The sequence below is a fragment of the Cavia porcellus genome, unplaced genomic scaffold (assembly GCF_034190915.1).
Source record: "Cavia porcellus strain 051 isolate PalLab524CR breed Dunkin Hartley unplaced genomic scaffold, mCavPor4.1 scaffold_19, whole genome shotgun sequence".
In the NCBI taxonomy this organism is placed as follows: Eukaryota; Metazoa; Chordata; class Mammalia; order Rodentia; family Caviidae; genus Cavia; species Cavia porcellus.
This window is the reverse complement of record NW_026947502.1, coordinates 16,255,614-16,280,161: the sequence shown is the minus strand read 5'-3', so window position 1 is coordinate 16,280,161 and position 24,548 is coordinate 16,255,614. Positions and strand designations below refer to the sequence as shown.

Here is a 24,548-nt window from a genome sequence, read left to right as displayed (position 1 = left end):
AACTTGCTCTCCTTAACAGCTTTCTACTCACTATGACTTGAGGCTCCCTTGGTATCAGTAATTTTCTTCCCATGTCCCAAGTCTTCATCTAAAAAAGCCTGTGTTTGGAATAATAACCAGAGGTGTTCCTTGGGAGTGTCATTCGGTTATGAAAGTATTTTCTAATAAAATGTAGAAAATCTTTCCTGATGAATGCTTTTTAAAAAGCACTTACCAAATGGTTCTTTTTGGCAGGTTATTTTATCATACAACTGAAGGCTCCTTTAAATAATTAAGAGTTAGTCTATAATTTAAATTCTATAATTTAAAAATACTATTTACATATCTTCAAAGGTAGAAATCAAATTAGGAAAAAAAACTAAAAAGTAAGCTGTTACTTACTTTTAGATTAAATAGATAAATACCCTATCATCAGTCAGCTTATAGGATTTAATATATGTATTTGAGATAAGATTGTATAATAAATTTTATTTATCATGTAAAGAATACATAGGTACAATAAATTATGAAATGGGTAAATGAGTGTTTACCCATAGTTGTATTTTAAGGTCCCCTAAATCCAAATTTTTATACTTAAGTGATTGTGATACCTGTGAATTTCTGGAATGCCATCATTTTGAAATTAAACATAGAAATTCCACATAGATCTCATTCCTATCTTGAGATTTATCAATAACTAGTATGTGTTATACACTAATCCTGGCAATGGATATAATACTTTGTGCAAAACAGAGGGAAAAAATGAAATTTATGCCATAAAGTCTTCCCATTTAGTTATCACAGTATCCAAATGAGTTTAACATATAAACCTTAAGGAAAACTCTACAGAATATAAAAGGGTAAAATCATTACCAAATGGTACAATTATTTTTCCTGAAATACATTTACATACATTATCCTACGTAAATATGTTAATATAATGAATCATACTTTGTATATTTCCCACTCAGTATACACAGATGAAAACTGAAATAGTGTAGAATATAGAATAAAAATACCACTAGAAAAATGTTATTCCAGGAGGACACATTTACAAAGTGAATATTTAATGGATTATTTTTTAAATGCCATGCATGTCTTATCGCTTAAGAACTGTGAGTAAATGAAAAGCAGAGAAAAAGTTTTACAAAAACATAAATTGAGGGTAAGACTGTAGCTCAAGGGTGGAAGACTTTGTTTGCACATACTCTAGCACACAGAAAAAGTAAGTTTTCTTTTCTTATTTTTTTTAGAGTACACGTTTGCAATACTTAATGAGTATATTCATTGTGGGAAGTTGGTACATGTACATGGCACATCTTAATTCTTTGTATATCTTCATTTCCCTTCCCCCAAGGTCTCTTGGGCCCTTCCTCTTTGGAAAAGACCTACCTCAGTATTTTACTATTGTCCATCATTTATTTTGCTCTTTATTGATTCTTTCCCTTTAACCTGTTAAAATTACAACCACATATGAAATATTTAAACCCACTTTTATAATCTTCTTGGATTATAATTATATCACATCTGGAGCAGTACTGGATTTTCTAATTGTTCAGATTTACCAGCTGCTTGTATTGCAAAACCTACTTTCGCTAACAATCTATTGTCCTTATTGTCAATATAATCTGTGCATCCCAATAAAAATAAAGGAAGGTTATTTTATAACTCAAATGATCCTTATTCCAACAAAAGAGGGAGTAGAGGAAAAGAAGTTATGTCTAATGAAAATTAAGAAGGCTACATGGCACAGGTCTGCAGTTCAGCATTCTGGGAGGCTGAGGCATGGGAGTCAGAAATTCGAGCCCATCCTGGTCAAGTTAGTAAAACCCTGTCTCCAAATAAAAGATAAAAAAGGTGCTGGAGATGTAGCTCTGTTTGAAGGCCTTGAGTTCAACCCCAGAACCAAAAGCAAACAAACAAATGCAAGAAAGCAAGTGATAAAAAAAGCCGTAAACCTGAGACTAAATCTATTTGTGTTTTCTTGCCATGTTGTTGTTTGGTGGAAAACACAAACTGTCCTTTTCTTTTTTCATTTCTCATTTTTTTATACTAGAAAATTTCAAATGTTACAAAGAAAACAGAAAGAAATTAAAGATACAAATTTGTAATAAACTTTCATGGATCCCATAGCTGACTTTAATAGTTATGCTAAATTGTTTCTCTTAATATGCCCCACTGTGGATTTTATCTCTGACACCAGGTCTTTGTTTTAATAAGCAGGCCTGTTGAAAGATCAAAAAAGGAAGTACTGGCTTTAAAGTATGTAAAAGCCAATTAAGCTTAAAATTTTGGATTAAACCCTTCAAAATGTGAATGTTCATATATATTTAGTCATCTCACATTTTGACAATTTGGTTGTTCAATTAACATCCAAATGAAATCTATGTAGTTTTAGTTCTCTTAATTTCTAATATATAATTTGTCTTCTTATCTTGCTTTTTTCTGATAATCTTTTCAGTTGAAAAGTATCATATTTTCATCTAGAGTTTCCCATATATGAAAGAATTCTGATTGTATTATTGTAGTGTAATATTTCTCAGGAATTTTATCTTTTTTAAGGTGGTTCCTTCCTTATCAATTCCTCTTGCTTTATTTCAGGGCTTTTTTTTTTTTTTTTTTTTTTTTTTGTCCTCATACTTGGTGTTTGACCTAAAAGCTTAATAAGATTCCAGTTATAGTTTTTGGCAAAAGTACTTCATAGTGAGAATATTTTTGTGTCAGGATGTTCATAACATTGAGTTGTCTCTTTTTTTACAGTATTAGCTGCCTAGATATATTATTTCATTATAGCTTGTGTAATACACTATTCTTTCTTAATTAGTAAGCTACAATATTCCTGCAGAAAAACAATTCTCTCATATCACCAATTTCATAATCTTACAAGTAGGTAAGACTCTCCCTTCTGCTCTCTTTGCAAATTTTCAAAATAAATTGGTTTCCTAATATCTTCCAGCTTGATCATCTGAAAATGTGTGTGTGTGTGTGTGTGTGCATGTGTGTGTGTGTGTGTGTGAGACAGAGAGAAAGAGACAGAGACATACAAAGATTTACTTGTATTATTTTGATGTATTGCATATTCTATTTTATTATTTATCCAAATATATTCTTATTTTTCCAATGGGAAATTCTTTAAGTTAATACATGCACATTTTTATAAACCCTAGTATTCTCTGGTTTCTTCTTGTTTTCTCATATGGTAAGATATTCCAGGCTTATCTTGTGCTTTTCTTGTTTCAGACTAGGTATCAGCCCTTTCTCTAAATATCTGTAGTGGGAAGTAATAGATAAAGCTTAAGGGTAGCCAATAAGTTTTCCACAGCCATAGGTTCAATCTCTGAGGCTTCTCAATCGATCACTCAAAAAAATAATATTTTTCATTTCTTAAAGTTGAAATATAGGTTCAGGTTTTTTTCTAACAGATTGGCTTACCCTTTGATCCTTCATTGGTTTCCTATCATAATGTAAATCCCAGTTCTTAACATTTTTGACGTTCTGTAAGTCAAAGAAAGAATAATTCATTCATAGAGTTGTTCAATCAGGGGGTCATTTAAGGCATTGTCTACACTGCACAGAAATAGTTGTAAAATGACGTAAGCAAAGCAAAATAGCAAATATTTCAAAACCATGTTTCTAAGTTTGAATACATTTTCACAGTACATCATATACATGAATATGTAATTGTTTAGATTAAGTATGCTTAGATGCATGAAGAAGAATTAGGGTTTTCCCCCTTTCCAGTGCAAATAAAACTCAGATACATAATGCTGTCCTAAATCATCACTATCAGGTCAAAACATAAAGTTGCCACCCACAGATTTCCCAGGAAGTAGAGCTATTTCCATGGGTTTCTATATTCTGCTCAAGGTACTCTGGATACAATAAAAAAAAAAAAAAAGTCTGCTTAAATTAGCTCAAGTGATGACACTGTGTGGTGCTACTTTCAAGCCATGACCATAACCTCAAATAAGCCTTGATGCCATTGGACTATAGAATACACCTTCCTGGTCCAGTTAGTTTCTTTGTTTCCTAAAGAGCTATTCCATACCTTCTCTCCTCTCCCTACCTTCACAGCTTCTCTTCCTCTTTTCTCAGTCTCAGCTAATGAATGTGTTTTCCACCTCATTATAAAAAAAAAAAAAAAAAAAAAAAGTGAATCACCGTAAGAGGACAGAATACTCCCACATGACACCTGCAGACTGCCGAGTACCCACACTCACGCCCCTTGGTTCCCCGTCCTCATGCTTCTCTGCTTGTATGATCCCTTCCACCTGCCCACTCAAGGGAAACACTCCAGGCGTTCAGCTTCCTTCCTACATCATCTAGTTTTCTTCTGTTGCATTTCACCTTGTTTTTAGACAGGGTATTGGTGTGTAGTTCATGCTGGCCTTGAACTCACTATGTGACCCAGGCTGCCCTTGAACTCACATTGATCCAGCTACTTCTGTTTCCCAAGTGCTGGGGTTACAGGCATGCGCCCCCCCCATAACCTGTTCATCATCAAGTTTTACTTCTCTGCTGACAATATTACAAGAAGGTTGTTATTTCTTCTAACTTAAATTAAAAAACTTATTTTTTTAATCCAACAAGTTAGTTCTTCTAAAGAAAAACTTAATTTTTTGACCCAACACACACTACTACTAGCTGTGCCACTTCTTTATTCGTTTTTGTAATGAAATTTCTTTGGTCACCTATTCCTGTATTATCATAAAGCTGTTCCAGGGTGCCTTTCACTTCTGCCATGACTGCTAACTGTGTTCCTAATGGTTGCTAAATGGCTACCACTTTGCCAACTCAAGTGGACACCCTTCAGATCTCAGCTTGTGTAACCTGTTTGACAATGTTGCTGGCTCTCTTGTTACATTTTCCTCACTTGATTTCATTGAGGAGCACTTTATCTGGGCTTCTTTCTTATATTATAATATCTCTCAGTCTTCTTGTGGTTAGCTTTCCCTCATGCTAAAGTCTTAATACAAGAGTCCATCAAGGTTGAGCAATTAGACTTCAAATCTGCATTCAAATTATATGGCTTTAAATATCAATAATCATTGATCTAAATCCAGACTTTTCTCAAAACTGTTTTTTTTTTTTCCTGTCTTTTAGAAATAGGGTCTTGCTATGCAGTTCATGCTGGCCTTGAGCTTACTTTGTAGCCCAGGCTGGTCTCGAACTTGTAAGGATACTCCTGTCTCAGTCTCCCAAGTGCTAGGATTACAGGCATGTGCCACTATGCCTGCCTTTTCCTAAAAGTTTAGATGTCTAAAACTGAATTCCTTACCTTCCTCTAAAGCCTCTATTACATGTTCTGCTTTTGTACTTCATGCTAGCTTCTGCTCCCATTTTCTCTGGACAGTAATGTTGGAGTTATATTTGCCCACTCATTTCTTTCACATCCTACATTCACCCTGATTTGCCAGAATTTTTAAGCATTTCTAGTTCCATTACCCATCATTATATCTTATGTTCCCAAGTGCTTTAAGGCTCTAAGCCTTGAAGGTGCTTTCAGTTACCTCTCACTTGGATTACTGCAAGAGTCTTCTGCCTGGTCCCCCCTCTGCTAACCTCCAGGTAGAAAACTATCAACATAATACAGTAATAAAAGTGAATAATCCTCTCAACACACATTTGCTCAAGGCTGTCACTCAGAGTAGAAGTCAAATTTCAAACAGCAGCGTGTAAGATTCTGTATGTCCTCTTTCCCCAGAACCTGTAACATCCATCTCCTTCCAGTTCTGTTCCACCGTGCTGGATTTCTCATGTCCTTGCAGTGCACCACACATGGATTGGCTTCTGTCCTTTTCTCCTAGCTTCAAACCCTTGCTCCAGTCATTCTCTTTATCTGGAGACTCTACAGATAGACTTACACCTGTCATCAGTTGTCTTGGTTCATATTTCAGCTTTCTAATGAGTCCTTACCAAATAGGCTACCAAATTTAAAAGTTCAACTTCACTGCCTGTCTTCACCTTGCTCTGGTTCTCCATTTTTTCATTTTTCCATTTTCGTTTCATTTACCTATTTGGTTCCTTTTATTTTAAAGAGAGAAAAACAAAACAAAAATACAAGAAAAACAAGAAACAAGAGACAAAGAACAATAAAAAATAATTTACATATTTGTTATGCCTATTGTAGTCTGCAGGCCCCTGGTAAATGTATGCTCAGTGAGGAATTTACCCTTGTGTCATAAGTGCCAAAACAGGGCCTAGTTTTTAGTAGTCACTCAAGAAATATTTGCTGAAAAGGAACACAGCAACCGGCTCTCTCTGGAAATAGCCCAGAAAAGCATGTCCAGGGTTCTTTGGGGATGTCTGATTTGCTAGAATAACTGGGAATCTTTGGGTGCTGGGCCCTGAACCAGGATTCAGGAATCAGGCTTCTTTGCTGCCTGTGTCTCTCTTGGCCTCCTGATTTTCTCAAAATCACACACACACATGTGATTTTCTGTGCCATCTTTACATCACTGTTTCTTCTTTACTGACCTCCACTATTCCATGGCCAGTTTGGTGGTCTCTGTCCCTATACTCTTTCCAAAGCACACCTTTTCATATTTCACTGGTAAATGAACTAACTCCCCCTCTCAGTATTTTGGGTCCAGATCATTAGCCAGGGACTATGATTGATGCAAGCTATGTCAGGCATCCACCCAAATATAACCAGCCATGGCAGGGCTGAGAGAGTGGTCATTCAGTCATGATAGCCATGCTCTTTAATATGCCATACCGTTAGCATAAATTGAAAAACAGAAGCCAGATGCAGACCCTAAAGGACCCTGTGGAACTTATGGCTATTTTCAAAAGATGCAAATTATTTTAATGGTTCTTTTATTACAACTAGGCTTCAAATGTTACCTGATTAGCATTTTGAAATAGTTATTTGCTTAAATTTGAGTAAATTTGCAAATATAAACCAATGTAGTAAACCATAAATCCACCTTTACCTTCACTTGATTTCATTTGTATAAATGTGGCTGAATCTAAAGCCTGGTTTGAAATTTAATTTACTTGATCTCTTTTTGTATGTTAAAGACTTGCTATTGTAATGTTGGAGACAGTTGAGGTTTACAATAGAATAAGGACAGGAGAATAGAACTAAAAGTGGTGTGTAAGAAAAATTATTAATGTTGACTTCCGAGTAGGTGTTTTTGTGACATATATAAGGCATTATGTAAAAGTATCATCTCTCTGTTGTATAATAAGTGGAGAGAATCTATTCCTTTGTGCTATAAATGCTGAACAATACTGACACACTGTACATATTATAAAATGATAAATCATTCATTTAAATAAAGAACAATCAAGATATCTTTCTATCTATGTGTATAAACATATTTGGTGTGACTTTTGCCAATATTTTAAAATAGTTTAGTAATTCATCTGAGAGGCTTTGAACTGCATGTATACTGAAGATGATTTGGGCTTATTTTGAACATGTGGCATGTTAAAAGTTTTACCTAATCCACAAAGTTCTGTATCAGCCTATGTTTTACCTAATCCACAAAGTTATGCACAGCCTATGTTCATTCAGAAACATTTATGGAGGGCACTCTGTGTACCAAGCAGAGTCACAGATCTGGAAAGAACCCATGACTGCCCTATAGGAACATATATCCTCGGGCAGGGAAACTATAGTATAAACAAGTCTGTTCCTAAATAGTTAACTATAAATAAAATTAAACAAGGTGGTATTATGAAAAGAATAATTAGATAGAAGTCAGGCTGCAGGGGGCAGTTTTAGAAGGAAATCTGGATGAGCAGTAAGCATTCAACTGAAGAATGCTATCAAGTAAAGATCGAGAGACAGTAATGGACTCTTTGCACCTAAAGAGCAAAGAGAAGTCCAAATTAGTGTGGACTACTGCTAAAATAGTAGGAGGAGATGATTTTAAAGAGGCAGCCAGGAGAAAAGTCAGATTATGAAAAAAAGTTTGTTTTATTTATTTGATAAATAAGAAGCTATTGGGAAGTTTCAGGCAGAACAACACGATCATTGTTATTCTCTTAAAACTCACTGCTTACCACAGATTGTGGAGGAATAAAAGTGGAAACAGGGAAACCAGTGCAGCATCTGCGGCATTCTGTCAGGCACGAGGTGATGTGGTCGAGTGCGTGATTCTAGTAGTGGGAGATGGACAGAATTAGGGGGACACATTTTGAGATGGGATCCAAACATATATATATTCTCTTAGATCTCAAGATTACAGAATCTTATAGTCTCAGGATTGCCACATATTTAAGAAAATGAATATGTTTGAGTTTTCTTGAGTTTTTAAAAAATTATTCCAAACTCTAGAACAGAGTTTTTTCTTTTTCTTTTTCTTTTTCTTTTTTGCATAAAATGTTGTCCAGTATGTATTATCAAACTCAGACCTCCACAGTTAGAGTCTTTAAAGGTAGAACCCAAAATAAGACAAAGCAAATCCTGGTAGGCAAATCCTGAAGGTGATTTCTTGGGCCAATAAATGTTGAGGGCAAAACAAAGTTGATTCATTCTTCAAATCCTGTGGCTACTGTTTTAAATATGTTTAATGTGTTAGCAGACCTTTTCCCCCTTTCCTCATCTAACATTTGTATGTAAAACTAAGTTACTTAAAGATAACATGTTTTGGAGAAAGCCACACTTGATTTTAAGTTTGTCAGGAAAACAAATTACCCACAAGGAGATCCTACTGCAGACCTGTTGGAAAAGCTTCAATACAAACATCAAAACACAATTTTTAGTTTTTTGCACATGATCATTTTTTGTTCTACATTGAGTTTTAAGATTTTTTTCATATTTCAATTAAATGTATGTCAGAAATTTGATGTACATTGCATTGACTCTGTAAATTGCTTTGAGCAGTATTGGTTTTCTAACAATATTATTTCTGTTCACAAGCGTAGATATTTATTCTTTATATTTATCATCTTCATTTTTTTCAACAGTTCTTTCAATTTTCAACATGCAGATCACTTCATAGGCTAAGTTTGAATCATTTTTGTAGCTAATATAAATAGGATTATTTCTTTGATTTCTTTTTCAGATTGTTCATTGTTAATGTATAGAATGGTACTTATTTTTATGTTGATTTTGTGTGCCAATCATTTATTAAATCTGCTTGTTCTAGTAGTTGTTTTTTGGTGATATGTTTAGCATTTTTTCTCTATATAAGTTTCTTGTCTGTAAGTAGGAATAATTTAAATTCTTTTTTCAATTCTATTCCTTTTATTTCTTTCTCTTTCCTAATTTCTCTGATGAGGATTTAAGTGCCAGGCTGAATAGAAGTGGTGAGAGTAGACATAATTTCTTGTTCCTGTTCAGAAAGGAAAGACTTGCCACTTTCCACCATTAAAGATGACATTAACTGTAGCTTATCACTCATTGTGTGAGATGTATTCCTTCTCCGCCTATATCATGAAATGAGTAACTGGCTATTTATTTCTGCTAACAAATTATATTTAAGCCACATATTTAAACAGCAGGGACTTATTATTTCATAGTTTCTGAGATTGCAGAATAAGAAGTACCTTCGCTAGCCGACTTTGGTCCTAAGTCTCTCAGGAGGGTGTGCTCGAGCTGTTGGATGGGGCTGCAATCTCACTAGATGGCTCAAATACCCAAGAATCCACTTTCTAGCCACTCACAGGATTGTGACAAACCTCAGACCTTTGCCACTGTTGGGCTAAGGATTTTGGCTCCTTTGGCTGTTGGCTTTAGGTCCCCCTCACTTCCCATTGTATGGATCTCCCATGAGGCAGTTCAGTATTGGGGAGCAAGGACTCCAAAAACTGAGACATGTAAGCATATCCAAATAGAGCTTCAGTCTTTTTATAATGTCATCTCAGAACTGGCATCCCATCATTTCAGCTGTATTGTTGGAAGTATGTCACTTATCCCAACCTGATCTCCAGGAGAAGGAGAACAAGCTCCACCATTTGTATGTGTATCTTTAAAATCACCAATGTATGCTGGGACTTCTCTGTTCAACCTGAATTAAAAAACAATGAAGACATAAGGTTGATGCACTTAACTTGGTTGAATTTGAGTCTTATCTTGATAATTATCTTATGTTTTTATATATTTCTATATTCTGTGTTTCATCTTTGCCATTAAATTTTTTAAACCTAAAGAATGTTTCCATTCAAGGCAGGAACATAATCAATAGTTCAGGGAAGAAAAAAACTTATTTGTGGCAATATTGATCAAGTCTTTATGCACCATTTAAGCTGTTTTCTATGTTACTTTTAAAATGAAGTGGTGTATTTCATGTTAGAGCTCAGCATTAACTCATTGCCTGCATTAATGAAGTCATAAAGTGAGGCCTTGTTTATGTGAATTGATACACATAGCTACTAAGGGCAGTACCAAGGGAGCTGGTGTTCACTTATGTTTACTTCCCCTAGAATGAGAGCCAGATATGTGTCAATAGTTTTGATTACACATAAACACATTAATTTCCTTTTTCAAATATACAAGTTCCACTTCTTGAAGAACCACCAAGTGATTTACATTAAAATTTAAATATTTCAAATACATATTATTTTACCTTAACTTTAGACACACCCATGATCTTTAAATCTTCAGCTCTTTAAAAGTAAATTATTTTTATATCTACTAAATAAGGAAAACAAGATTGCAGTTTGAGACAATTTTAATAATATAAAATTTAATGAATTACTTATAATTGTACTTAAAGTCACACAATTTCAGATTACAGGTGTCCTGGAACAGTGATTTTCAAATATGATCTAGAGACCCCTGAGGATCCCTGAGTCTTTTCATTATCCTCTCAATGTCCGAACTGTTCACAAGAATACTAAGACTTTACTTGTCCTACTTGCTGTAATTCTTTAACAGTGTACAGTCAGATTTCTAGAGGCTACATCAAATGAGTATTACTACAAATGGATGCAGAAACAAATATGAAAATACAGCTATTTGCTAAAAAGTCCTTAACATGAAATACATTGACAGAATTTAAAACAATGTTTATACTCCTATGTGTATAAAAAGGGGAGATGATTTAGAAAATATGACTGTATGTATTTGTTTTGGAAAATATTGTTATCTTTAATAAGAATGGCATTTATATTAGCAGATAATGGCATCACTTTTGGCTTTGATTGTAATTATTTTACAGTGATAAATATTTTAATATTTTAATATTTAATTTTTATATTTATATTTAATTCTATTTTTAATTTTAATATTTCAAATATTTTAAAAATTTTAATATTTTATTTCTAGCATGGTAAATATCAAAAATTATAATCTATATAAACAATAACTTTTTGGAATATCTAGTAATTTTCAATACAAAAGAGTACTGATACAAAAATTTGAGGAGTCCTATTTTAGAACAATGTTGTTATTTCTCAGATATAGAAACTGAGCCCTGAGTGTATAATTTACTCAAAATTCTCCAGCTCATTTATAGAAAGACAGGAACAGGAATCTAGGTAGATCTTTCTTTTGTGCCTATGGTTCAACTTTTTTCAATGTTATATTGAAAATTTTTCAATATATTTTTTCAATGTTATATTGGAAGTCAAAGTGTATACACTGTATTACTCAGTGAGGGAAAGAGAGGTTTGTTTTCTGTTTTAAACAAGACCTAGTGTTCTTCGTTAGCTGTTTCTACTTAACAATCTAACCCCAAACTAGTAAATTAAAACAAAGACCCTCTATCATGGTTCAGAAAGCTTCAGGGCAGCTGTGAGGTCCTTTGAGTCTAATCCAGCTCAGCTGATATTAGCTGGGTGCATACCTGCAGCTCTTTTCCTCACACAGGTGGCGTGGGTACTTGCTGTCTGACTGCCACAAGAAAAATAACGTGTCCCACATCACCCAGACTCTGCAGAGCTGTGTTTGCAGCAGCAATCCCCTGAGAGCCAGGGAAAATCCTGCAGCCTGAGCTCAGGTCGAGCTCAGCATGACTACTTTTGATTGAAATAAGCAGCAAGAACAGTTTGGTTTCAAGGCATCGAGAAATTTTCGGCTTGGTCATAGGAGTTGCAAACTTACATTGCAAAGAGATGTGGATGCATTTGGGAATAACTACCAAAATATTTCTATAGTGTCATGGAATAATTAAAAACATGGCTGTGAACAATAGTGTATGTTGATCAACATAATGATAAAAGGATTAGACTCTAGTGTTAAAGAGGATTAAGTTTAATTCTCATTTCTTTCCTTACTGCAAGTGACTTAACCTCTTTAAGTTGTTGATTCTTCCTCTGTAAAATGAGGAAAATAGTTTTGACACAAGAGCTGTAGGGAGGACTAGATGAAATTATACTTATGAGTCACTTGACTTCACACAGGAAATGCTTTAAAAACCCCAGCTAGTGACCATTGGATTGAGCTTTTGCTGTACTTCAGCTCAGTGAATTCTTCCTGACTCGTCCAGAGGAAACAGCAGCACCACCTTTAAAAATGCCTGTCTGTGTGTGTGTCAGCCACCAGCCTCCCTCCTGCTGCTCACAGGAGCCCTCTCACCATGCATAGTTTCAGTCCCTCTCAGCAAGAACCTACTGAATATCTGATATTTGCCACCTTTCCGCATTGTCATGGTTACGAATTTAAACATGTGTGTTCTCTGTTTAAATAAGAACCCACTGTTGAGTAAATGAAACCAATTCCTTACCAGATAATTCAAATTAAGTGCATTGAGGAAATTATGAAAGAGCCAATAGGGGCTTATATTTTGGAGTCAGAGGTAGGATGAAAAATCTTATTAGTCAGGGTATATACTGGCAATCTCTAGAACAAGCCAACTCTTTTAGACCAAAACTTCCTCTGCAAAATAATCTTGCATGCCTTGCTTAAATAAACAAGACCTTAGCTGACCCTACATCCCAGTGAAGAGGTGCAAAAGAATACAGAGTCCCAGTCAGTCTCTGTGTCAATCACCTAGGCCTTTACTTCCTCTGCCATCCCTTATTAGGAAACAGATGGGCTGATGTCACAGTTGATGGCATTTTATTACACAGCTGTGTGTATCTCCTTGGTCATTCAATTGGCCTTGTTAATTTAAGCATCTTCAATTATCACTCCAGTTAACAAATGTTTCTGTGTAACTATATCTACTTTTCACTAGGGAACATTATTACATCTGAGCAGTAGATATTGGCTCCCTTTGGAGACTATTGTGGCAGATTGGTTCCAAAATACATATGCCCAGAGAAGGTCATTACCAGAAGTGTGGCCATTCATAGGGTTCTTTTGTTCACCTCAGGAATGACAATATGTATTCAAAATCAGCAGTCTCAGGAAGTTTGCTTCAATACAGAAGCCCTTGCTACCACTTGATAGCTCCCTTTTAGAGACTGGTTCCAGCAGAACTGTCTTTCTTTGAATGACTTTGAGGCTGGGGCATAGGACTTCCATCTCCCAAGCCTCTAGTGATGCACAGGCTTCCTGTCTACCATACTGCAATTCCGCAAATGATGTCTGCTCATGACTGCACTCTCAGAGGGGCGTCTAATTAACTGCATGTAAAGGGATCGCATGTTAACAGTTCAATTTAGCAAACTAGTATAAGTGCCGCCCTGAATTAAAGCCTGCACAAAGGGAGAAAGAAGCCAGAAGAAGAGGCAGAAAGTTTCTTGATAGTCTAGTAGCCAAAGACAGCACAACCGCACGTTCTCTAAAGGAAAACTGACTGTGAGAGGTATAATAGAGGTCAACCAGAATGCTGTGGAAGCATCAGGGAGGAACAAGAGGACCTAGCTGGAGGAAATTGAAGCAGTGTCTCAGGGAAGATGAAGCTGATAGTCCCTCAAAGGGTGTGGCCCTGTGAGAGGGAACCCTGTTTCACATTTCCAGGACCTGAAACAAATGGAACTAGGGCCTGAAATTCAAGGTGTTATTGAGGATTACTGAAAAGCGTGAGCACAAAATGAGACCTTTGAAAAAGAAGAGGAATACAGAAAATCAGGCTGCAGCCATATGATAGAATTGTGAATACCTGAGTTAAAAATGTTTATTTGATTCAAGGCCAATGAGGAAGGCCATGAAGCAGTTTCTGTATTTTTGCTTTTCATCTTGCTTTAGTTCTTTGAAAGCATAGAAGTACCATCATCAAACTGTTCTAGAACAGTAATAATAGTTTGTATAGGAAGAGTCAGTATGAGTTAGAGGGTGACCACTTAAAAAGCTGCCATCTGGTATATAGAAGTGTGTTAGTAAAAGATGTGGAAGTCTAATGCTGGAGTGCAGAACTCTAAGTCTTAACGAGGCTGAATATTTAAATACACTAGCGTGAATATTCATGCAAAAACTTTGGACTTCGTTTTATTCCCTGCTTATGTGTGACTGTACATCACTGGCTGTAAAGGAAACCAGGCCCCTGGATAGACACAGAAGCTTTTCCTCTTGTTCCTATAAGAAAGAAATAGAAAGATATCTTGAATTTTTAACTAACAAAATTTTTCTTCTGAAGAAACTTTGATCTCTGAATCAGGCTAGATTTCTTAGCAAGATTCTTTGCCTGACTCCAATGGCATGGTAAATAACTGTTACTCTGTAAAATTTTTTAATTCCTTGCTATATTTAGAATGGCTCATGAACAAATAGCACAACTCACCTGGGTTTGGTTATAACTGAGGAATGCAATCTTCACCAACTAAATTAGAATCTGCATTTTAACAAGATCTGTGCACATTATGTTTGAGAAGCATTGAGTTATTTTTAAGCCTACTGTTTTCAAGCTTTTCTGTATTATTTTAGGATTTACAACACATGCTATGGACTAACCCAAGTTAGTCCAAGTATGAAGGGGAAGAATCCTGATATTCATAATCCATCCCAGTTCCTTGTAGACAGAGGAACATTCCAAAAGCTTACGGCAATGCCCAGGGCCTTGGACTCTACAGTTAATAATTTGTATATTGTTTGTTGTGATCATTCTTCTTTATTACTTTTTATTTTTTAACCTAGGCCATTACAGTTACTGCTTAATCTCTCCAAACACAACAAAAACATTTTAAGAAGCAGATGACAGAGCTAAACTTGCAGAAATGATCACCAAGCAGTCTTTCTCCTATACAGAGACAATAAATTCAGAGTTTTCCATTAGAACCTGCGGGAAGAAACTGTCTTTAAATCTCACAATTTGACATTTTACTTGGGATAGTTTTTTTATTCTCTTACATCTTAAGATTTGAACTTTAAAAATGATAATTGAGCACAAAAAAAATAGGTTATTCTTGTCATAGGATGAATCCTCAGATGATGCGGTGGTGGCCTTCCGAAGACAGCACTAAGCAATCAAGCCTGATATATCCTGAGCCAATTATTTTGAACTTCTTGAAGTCTAGAAATGATTTGACAGCAGAACATTCGTATCTGTCGGTCCATCTGAAGAGCAGAGTGAAGAATAAGATGCAATTAAGCAGTCAGAGCAGTCACTCGTGGTGTCTTTGGAACACTTTCCGTGCTGAATTTAAAGAGTTAAGGGGACTAAAAACCTAGGTGACTTTGGCACTGACTGTACACAGTCCTGTACTTTGTACAACATATGGGCCTGTGGTGGACTGGAGTCCATGCTAACTGTGAACTAAGAGACTTCTAATGATAGTCACTTCATTTAGGCATGAGAATATTTGCCTTTTTGCTGTATATTTAACTGTGCTCTTATGATACAAGGGAGTGAAACTTCCAACCTACTGTATGTCTGGTACAAGTTCATGTTCTCTAAAATTGAAGAATGAATTTTAGAAACAATGGAGTTTAAGAACACGATATATTTATTGAGAGAAAGAAAGCTTCTATCTGAGAAAGAGACAGAAGGGATCTCAGTGGGTTGCCAAAGACTCTGTCTTTCTGAGGGAATAATATAGAACAAAACCAGAAAGTGAGGGTTAAGGTGGGGAAAACAGGGGAACTCCAAAGGTAGGCATGAGGTGGGACAGAACTATGGCCAACCAGTAAGATCAATTGCTCAGGCAAAACTGATTAAGTCAGGGACAAATGAGGAAGCAAGTCATGTAACAAGAGGGCATGCTCAGAGCAGTGACTTCCTGTAGGGAGTTGAGATGATGACTCCTGGCTTCCTCAGTGTGACAGAGACCAATTTAAGTATCAATTTCCAGTGCTTAGCCTTAGGATGTATGTGGATGCATTTGACTGACCTTTTGTCTTGAGATCTGGCCTACAGTGGAGGTATCTGTTTCCCCAACAGTTGCAAGGTGTCTTACCGTCTGCACTGTTTGCTTCAAAGCTCAGCCCTGTCTAACTGTCTGTAATATTTCTATCTAACTCAGTTGTCTGTAACACTCTATCCTGAAATGTTTATCTGCATTGCTGTGTTAAAAGGCAATTCCGTCTCTATGTTACTGAAAATGTTTAGTTTTGACCTGGGAATTTTTTTGGAAAAAACCAGTGTTTAATCTACTAATGGAGCATGATTTGGTTCTAAGGAACTTTGGACCTTCTTGAATTCTTACCTGGCTTTTGGGAGTTGGGGGTTAAAACTAAAAAGCACTCTGAATGGTTTCCATAAAATATGCAAATTATTACAGAAGAATACTTAATGAAATGATTACAGCTGGTACATCATTTTTATATATTAAAATTTTTTCTGATCAAATAGGTTTGCTTATGACAGGATGCAGTAAAATTAGATGGATATTTTATTGCAGAATTTTCCATTATTTACTATGTTAGTGTTAAATGTTTTGTGACTTTATAAGAAAGGGGCCCAGATGTGATTTTACTCTCAGAGATATTAATTATACAATTATTTTCCATGAAGTAAATTACAGGATTAATATCGTTTTGAACATGAATCAGGATTTATTAATAGTTTCTTATTGACTAATAACAGTGACCTATAAAATTTTAAATGCTAATAGGTGTCTGCATACAGTTCTTAAAGCAATCATTTGCTGTATTCAACACATTTTTAAAGTGCCATGATACAAACATAGAAAGTAGAAAATGTAAGAGCCATCCTTAGTTCTTAAAAAATTGAAATCACACATGTCTATTGTGAAACTACTCAATAGTACTGATTCATTATTTTCATTCACTGCCAAACAGCTGTGATAATTGAGAATTAACAGGTTAAATGAACTGCTAAGTGACTATTATGTTGGCGACAGTGGGAGGTACAAAATACATAATTATCTTAGAACATTTACTAATTCAATTGAGGAACAAGGTTTAAATAAGTAAGAGAATAGTAACTGTCTTTCATTTCCCATTAGAAAATTAAATGATGGCATTGGTGATTCACTTTCTCCTGAAAATGTTTGTATTGGTCCTCATGATTTAATGTCTTGATATAGTTTCATATTTTTGGCACAATGAGATTATTCTAAAATGGAATGTTCACTTAATAAAAGACAAAATATACATGTTGGCTGACAATAAAAAGGAAAAACCTATAAAAAATACCATCTTATCTAATAAACTAATGTCACACTTGCAATAATATGTAGTCATTATGTGAATGTGTTTAAAGTGGTATTTCTGTTCCTTAGATCTTGTATAGTACATATTTTTATAATATTTGAAAGAGAATATCATTTTTATTTTACAAATTTATAAATGCACATATTTTTCCTTCCTGATCACAAATTTTAACATTTATATAGCTTTTATTCCTACAAGTGTATGACAATGAATTTATATTTTGGTTTATTGATAGGCCATCTGAATTTATTTTGTGGATTATATTTTTAATAATATCAATACAAAGTCATTTAATGACTCAGTTTCTGGAATTCATGAATAAAATATAAAAGTTTAATTTGTAATACATTAATGAAGAACTTCAGAGCATCCCCCTTTGATATCTTATAAAAGGAATCTAATTATTTTCCCTCGTTATTTCTATGACAGCAATGAAAGCCAGGTCGTGGCTTGCATATGCTTGCATATGCTTTCTTTCAGTTATTAAACTCTGTGTGTAGCACAATTGAGAGATTGCTATATATTCTCCAGAGAAGACTCAAGGCTTGAAGAACCTAGGTCTGCTCATTTTCCGCAGTACACTGAGTGGGTGTTTGAGCCTGACTCCTATGGCTGGTCATGGAGTGTTAGTATTGCATCTTCAGAAGCCTGATGATGTGAAGCACACACACATTTAGTTCCTGCCTGCAAGTTCCTGTATATGGTTAGCTAAAATGATGTCAGAAAGATTTACCTTTTTGAGGCTACAGTAGCCAAGAAATATATGCTGTACTCTGCTCCACTGTTTCCAAAATGTGGCACACTGAAATAAACCTTAAATGTTCTATTATCAGTTTCCAAAAACTTCAAAAAGGTCTATAAGTATGGTCAAACAGCTGTTTTCATTGTGTAGATACTTGTATGAGTTCATAAAATAGCAAGAAAAATGGTATGTAACTGTTTATATGTTTTAGTAATTCCCATTTTTAGGAACACTAATAGCTAAATTTTGTGACCATTATATCCAAATTATATTCTGAGCGTTATAACATTTTTCTTTCTATAATACAACTCCGTGAAGTACACACCATTTTTGTTATTCCAATAGATAGTTAAGAAAATAAAGACTCAAGAAATGTGATGTAATTTAGGAAGAGCTACTGTGTAGGCGGAAACACTTACTGAAAAACATCTGAATTGTTCCTAAAGCTTTTCAATAGCTTTTTTTCCTGTTTATTATGACAATGTCTATTCGGTGCAAACCGTATGCCAAGCACCATCCTAAGATCAAGAGACATAGCTATGAGAAGATTATATATCTTCATAATGGATAAATACCTGATAAAGCACCGCATACATTGCCCAAGTTACCTGACTAAATCCACATATGTATTAAATAATTACTTTATTTATTCAATAGTACTTGTTGAGTATCCGTTCCTTGAAAGTTATTGCCTAGTTAACACTATCAACTATCTAGCACTTTGACAAAAGTTTGTATTTTAACTCATGTTTCTGACAGCTAACGAACTATTGGCTTGCATCTTTTATACTATGTGGTTGAGCTGCCATAGGTATTCTCATTCCTTTGCTTACAGACAGCTGCTGTTTTAAGATTTATGGTGATGGATAAATGAAGGAAATACTAAGAAAGGTAAAGAAGATAGGAAGCTAAAGGAGCAAATATAGTCTGCATTGGTTGAGATTTAGTCTTTTTGGATTGTACTGAGACATGGTCTTTTTCTCCTTCTCATTTGTATAAAATGAACATTGAACTTTTTGAACATAGTATATGTTTTCTAGGAAGAGGAATGTAGTGGATACCTTATCCCCTTGGGTCAATCACATGCGTAGTGTGAATCAGTGACCCAGGTGGGTGATTTTTTAAAATGTTGTTTAATGTCTACATTTTTTCAACCATGAAATTAAGATTAAAAATAATCAACTTATAGTCTGGGGACTCAGTATTTAAAATAATAATGTAATTACTACCCACCTGTAAAACAACTGTGAAGATTAAATGAGATAATCAAAGTAAGGCACTTAATAAAGTTCCTAGTAAAGGAAAATGGTAATACTCAGTTTATTTACTCATTTTAATCACTATTACCATCATCTTCATCCACTAGACAAGTGGTTCTTAATTTTTCATGTGCTGCTTCACCATAGAATTATCTGTGATGCTTATTTTAAAAACTCAAAACTTTAAGCTAGTCCCTGAGTGGTTATTGAGTGTCCATAATGAATTATTAAATATATGAAATAATAACATCAAATATCCTGAGTTTTGAGTTGTTAATTCTCCGTAAAAGAAATGGTATATGGTTAGCAAGGCCTATTGACTGAACCAATAAGTGGCAGTTGCTGTTGATAATAAGTTACATAAAATTATTGTGGAAACCAAGAGAACCTCGTGGTTAGGTCTGTTTTAATGTGAAATAACTACCTTATTTCATAAATAACCTTTTATGTGTGTATATATATATATATATATATATATATATAATTCAATATTCACATGCATTTGTAACTACCTAGTTTGATTCTAGGATTCATTGCCCTTTTTATGATATACTTTCATCAAAAGTAGGATTGGCAATATATACTATTGTTAATTTCCTGTTATCTTAATGTGAAATTCTGTATCATTTTCATTACTCTCTTTAAAATGAACAAAAGGTAGAATTGTCCTGGGCACTAAACTATTAAATAACCATGCAATCTATTTAATCAATGAAAAATTGGACTGCATTTATCATATCGGCATAAAATGACACTTTTGTTACCATATCAGGAAAAGTGAAATCTTAAAAAAAAAATCCAACTGTCCTTAGAGACACATACCTCATAGTTTAGCACTGGATCATAATTTTAATAAAGCGAGTTCTTTGCTGAAAATCTGCTTATTATGTCATTAATTTATTACTTGGCAGACACAATCATGAGCTGAAATTTACTTGTATATCAAAATTATATGAAAGAGTCTCTATTAAAGCAAAGTATTCTAGATTAGATCACACTGCTAAAAACATTGATGGTGTATAAGTAATTAACATTTCATAATTCTGACTCATACGTATAGTTCATGCCCTTGCAAGTAAGCTGTGTTTCAAAAAATTCATTAACTATTATCCAAAATCCTATAGTTGTGTTACTAGGGCCTCACATGCTTAGGAACTATTACCAAAAAAACCCTTTCTGTGTCAAATAAAAATGATTATCCTTGTAAATAAATAGATGCTACCAATTTATGGAAAAAACAATCATTGCCTGAACTATACTGGAGGTGATACAGTTTCTCAAAGTGAAGGCTATCATGGTCCTGTGAAAAAATAATTTGCTTCCATTTATCTCTGAAGGAGATTTAACTCTCTTTTATGGAGGAATTAGAAGCAATATATTGAATATAATCTAGAATTAAGTCCAGGTGTTGACTTTCTGGTCATCCATGTTACACTAACTGCCCACATGTCAAAGGGCAAAGATTTATCCAACATACGTCATTTGTTTTGTTTTAGTTTTTTAAATTGAGAGAGTAGCATTGACTCCTGCCTACTTCTTAAACTGTTTTAACTATCCAGACTTGAGAGTTCTTTGACAAAACCAATACTGTATCTTTTCACGTGCATTGTAATGTATACATTCTGCTAGGGAGTGTGTGAGTTCTAAAATATTTCTAATATACATTGGATTCTATTCCAGACTTCATTTTTTAGCATGAGTTAGAGTCAAATATGTGATGCCTATCATAGCTCGATATTACTTACTAAGATGATATCTGTGTCCATTTGTTAAAATTCTACTCCAGCCCAAGGACGGAAAGTAGAATTGAAACACAGATCATCTCTTCATTAATAGAATCCTTTCCCCAGAGACTATAGTAGGTGTCTATCAGAGAACTGTTGAATGAATGTTTAACTATTAACTGTACCCTCATATAAAATCAACACTATGTATTTATACTTATTCCTGTAGAAATTAACATTATATCAAGTTTCTTAAGAGCACATATTTTATAAAATTAACTTTGCAGATCACATTTATGAATATTGCAAAAATACTATTTTTTGTAATCACTTCTGATGTAAAAGGCATATATACTGTAATTCAAATATTTTATATTAGGAAGGATTTGATAACATTCAGTACTAAACTGACAATTTCAATGATTTTTCTTTTATGGTACATTTTAGAAAAGTGTGATGATGAAATATGGTTGTCTGATCACATTTTATAGAATAAGCATTATAACCAAATAAACCTTTGTGCAAGCCTCAACCACACCCCTCTCTCTGCAGGAGGATGTTTGCTGTTAATTTCTCTAAACCTGTTACTCCATGTGAGTCTAATTATACTTGCCTCATGAAACACTGAATGAGATTTAAAAGTGGTAGTAGACTTCAGATGCTCAGTGTAGCACTGACCGTAATAGCCATTTGTAGCTTTTATTATGCTTGCAGTTCATCTTCTTAACAGGTGCTCTGCTTTGTGCCTGTTTCTTCTGTGTGAACTGGTGTGTATGTTTTGTTTCGTTTCACAGATGGATATACAACTGATGACATTGAGTTTTACTGGCGTGGGGATGACAATGCGGTGACAGGAGTAACAAAGATCGAGCTTCCACAGTTCTCCATTGTGGATTACAAACTTATCACCAAGAAGGTTGTTTTTTCTACAGGTTAGTATGTAGAAAATGATTCAAAAGAGAGAATCTTCATCATCTTTTGCAATAAGAGCTCACTTCCCTTAGGGTTGTGTCCTGGAAAGGCCAACAACTCTAGAAGATAGTTCTGGTGAAAATCCTGTTTCCTGCCCAGCTTAGTGATCCATTTTTCTCTAGAAGACATCACCAGCAAAACTGAGAAAGTCATATCTATGTTGCTTATTTGCAGAAAATGCACTAGTTTTTAGGGACAAAATATATAAGGTAAAATATAGACCTGGGTCACAATTGCCCCTCAACTTTATGCAACTTTATTCACTCCCATAGAGTGAATTATAATTCTTTGAAATACACTGAGAATTGCCAAGCAGGAATTCAACCTAGACTGATCACAGTGAAATTCTCTAAAGACCGCCAAGTAGGAGGATTTCACATTTTCTTCAATCTTATATTTCCTCCCAATTTTACCCAGATTTGAGCTATCACTCTTTCCAGATGTTGACATTTTCATCTCTTCTATATATTATTATGAAATTTATATTGTAAGATTATGATCTCTTATGTATCTGCTCTAAAGAATAATTTCCCAGATCATATAATCAAAGAATTCAAATTTAATAAATTGATTAATTAGTCATATTTCTCAGAAATACTGCTGAAACCAGTCATTTTCCACCTTTGGGTTGGGAAAGGGATCCCTTTAGCACTCTGATGCAGGCAGTTAAATTATTAATAAAAATATACATACATAATGAAAATCTTTACAATTCGCACTCCTTAAATATTTTCCACTGATCACAGAACTACACACTTCATAAGAGACTGCTTTTTCTCCCCATCATCACAGCACACTGCATTTTTTCTTGTATAAGGGAAAACTTGTATGATGGACTTACTGAAGAACAATTAAGCAAGTGAACAAAGGGAATGTACCATTTATCATGACAGTGGCAAAGAATGAGTGTGCTTAATGTGGCATACAAGGCTGAACAGGGACAGCAGGAGTTATTTTAACTCCTTGTGAGTACAGAATGTATTCTCTACTGAGTAACTCCTGAGAATTAAAAAGACCTGCACTCACAGACTACTTTTGCTGAGAAAAGTTCCTTTTACCCAGAGCTAAAATTGGATTTGGGGAAGATGTACAAATGGAGTCTGGACCTTTAATGGGAAGTATCCAATGCATATTAATAATAGTGATGTTTAAAATTGTCTTTTCAGGTTCTTATCCCAGATTGTCCCTCAGCTTTAAGCTTAAGAGAAACATTGGCTACTTCATCTTGCAAACATATATGCCCTCCATCTTGATTACTATCCTCTCCTGGGTCTCCTTCTGGATTAATTATGATGCTTCAGCTGCAAGAGTGGCATTAGGTAGGAAATTTTTCAACTGCATATGGACCTTGGCTCTGTGTTTGTGTGCACATGTGCTTTAATTACTCAGGCATTTGTGATGCATGACCAGAGTGGACCTTGTGCTTTGCAAGTGTTTAGCTATTAGACTTCGGGCACTCTGATTCAGCATTAAATCAATTAAACACGAATTAAAGCACTTCCATGTCAAAATTAGTTAACCGTATAGTTGTTGGTAATGAAATTAGTTTCATCAGTTTGATATTTTTATTGCAACATATTTCATGTAATATTGCTTGCATAATTGTTCAATTTGTATCTGGGCTTGTTTACTTGAGAAGGGCTCCCTTCTATCTTTTCATTATTTCTGAGTGTCAGACAAGGAAATTAGTGTGCAGCAAAGGAATAAGCAAAAGATTCTGAAGTTTCTTTGTTTTCTAGCAGCATGCAGTGTGCAGGAGACAATAGAGTAAGAACATCAGGAAATCACCCGAGGCATCACTTGTTATATGCTTGATTTTTAAACTTTAACAGAAGAAGAGGAGCATAAATTATATTTCTTTAATGTTTTTGTTATCTTCAGATAAAGAGAATTCATGCCTATTTATATGATCTTCAGTTTTGACTGTTCCCTTTAAGATACTGCATTGTTAACTTCTTCACTGTGAGATCCCAATTCAGTCATTACTTCCTTAGGAAAGTTATTCATTTATTCATTCAAAAAATATTTGTTAAAACTAGGCATGGTGGTGTAGGTCTACATTCCAGTACTCTGAAGCTGAGGCAAGAGGATCTAAGTTCAAGAGGAGCTTGGGCAACTTGATGACTTAGGGAGATAAGTGTCTCAAAATAAAATTTAAGATAAGGTCGGGGAGGTAATTCAGTGTAAAGACTCTGCCTTCAGACCTAGTACCATATACGTAAAGAATTCTGAGCCCTTAAAATGCACATACAGCAGTCCTCTTCTGAAAGTTGCATTTTAGTAGCAAAAGATAGACAATATATTAAATAATCATAAATATTTTATCACAGAATGAGTCTACAGAGGGAAATGAACAAGGTAAAAAAGCTTTAGTATACCAGGGAGTGTTTCCCTCTTAGAATAATCACGCAAGTCTTTACTCAGAAGTTACTGCTAGAATATAGACTTTCAGAAGATGAAAAGCCATGAAGATATCTGCA

General features: G+C 34.7%; 1 protein-coding gene across 4 annotated transcripts in view; it reads left to right on the top strand.

The window, feature by feature from the left end:
- Gabrb2 (gamma-aminobutyric acid type A receptor subunit beta2) overlaps window positions 1–24,548 on the top strand; it is a 219,265-nt gene that overhangs the window by 157,688 nt on the left and 37,029 nt on the right. For all 4 annotated transcript variants that reach the window (XM_003473348.5, XM_003473347.5, XM_063230739.1 and 1 more), the window contains 2 exons: window positions 21,891–22,028; window positions 23,235–23,387. In XM_003473348.5, coding sequence (XP_003473396.1) covers window positions 21,891–22,028; window positions 23,235–23,387 — 291 coding nt within the window. The remainder of the gene's footprint in view (window positions 1–21,890; window positions 22,029–23,234; window positions 23,388–24,548) is intronic.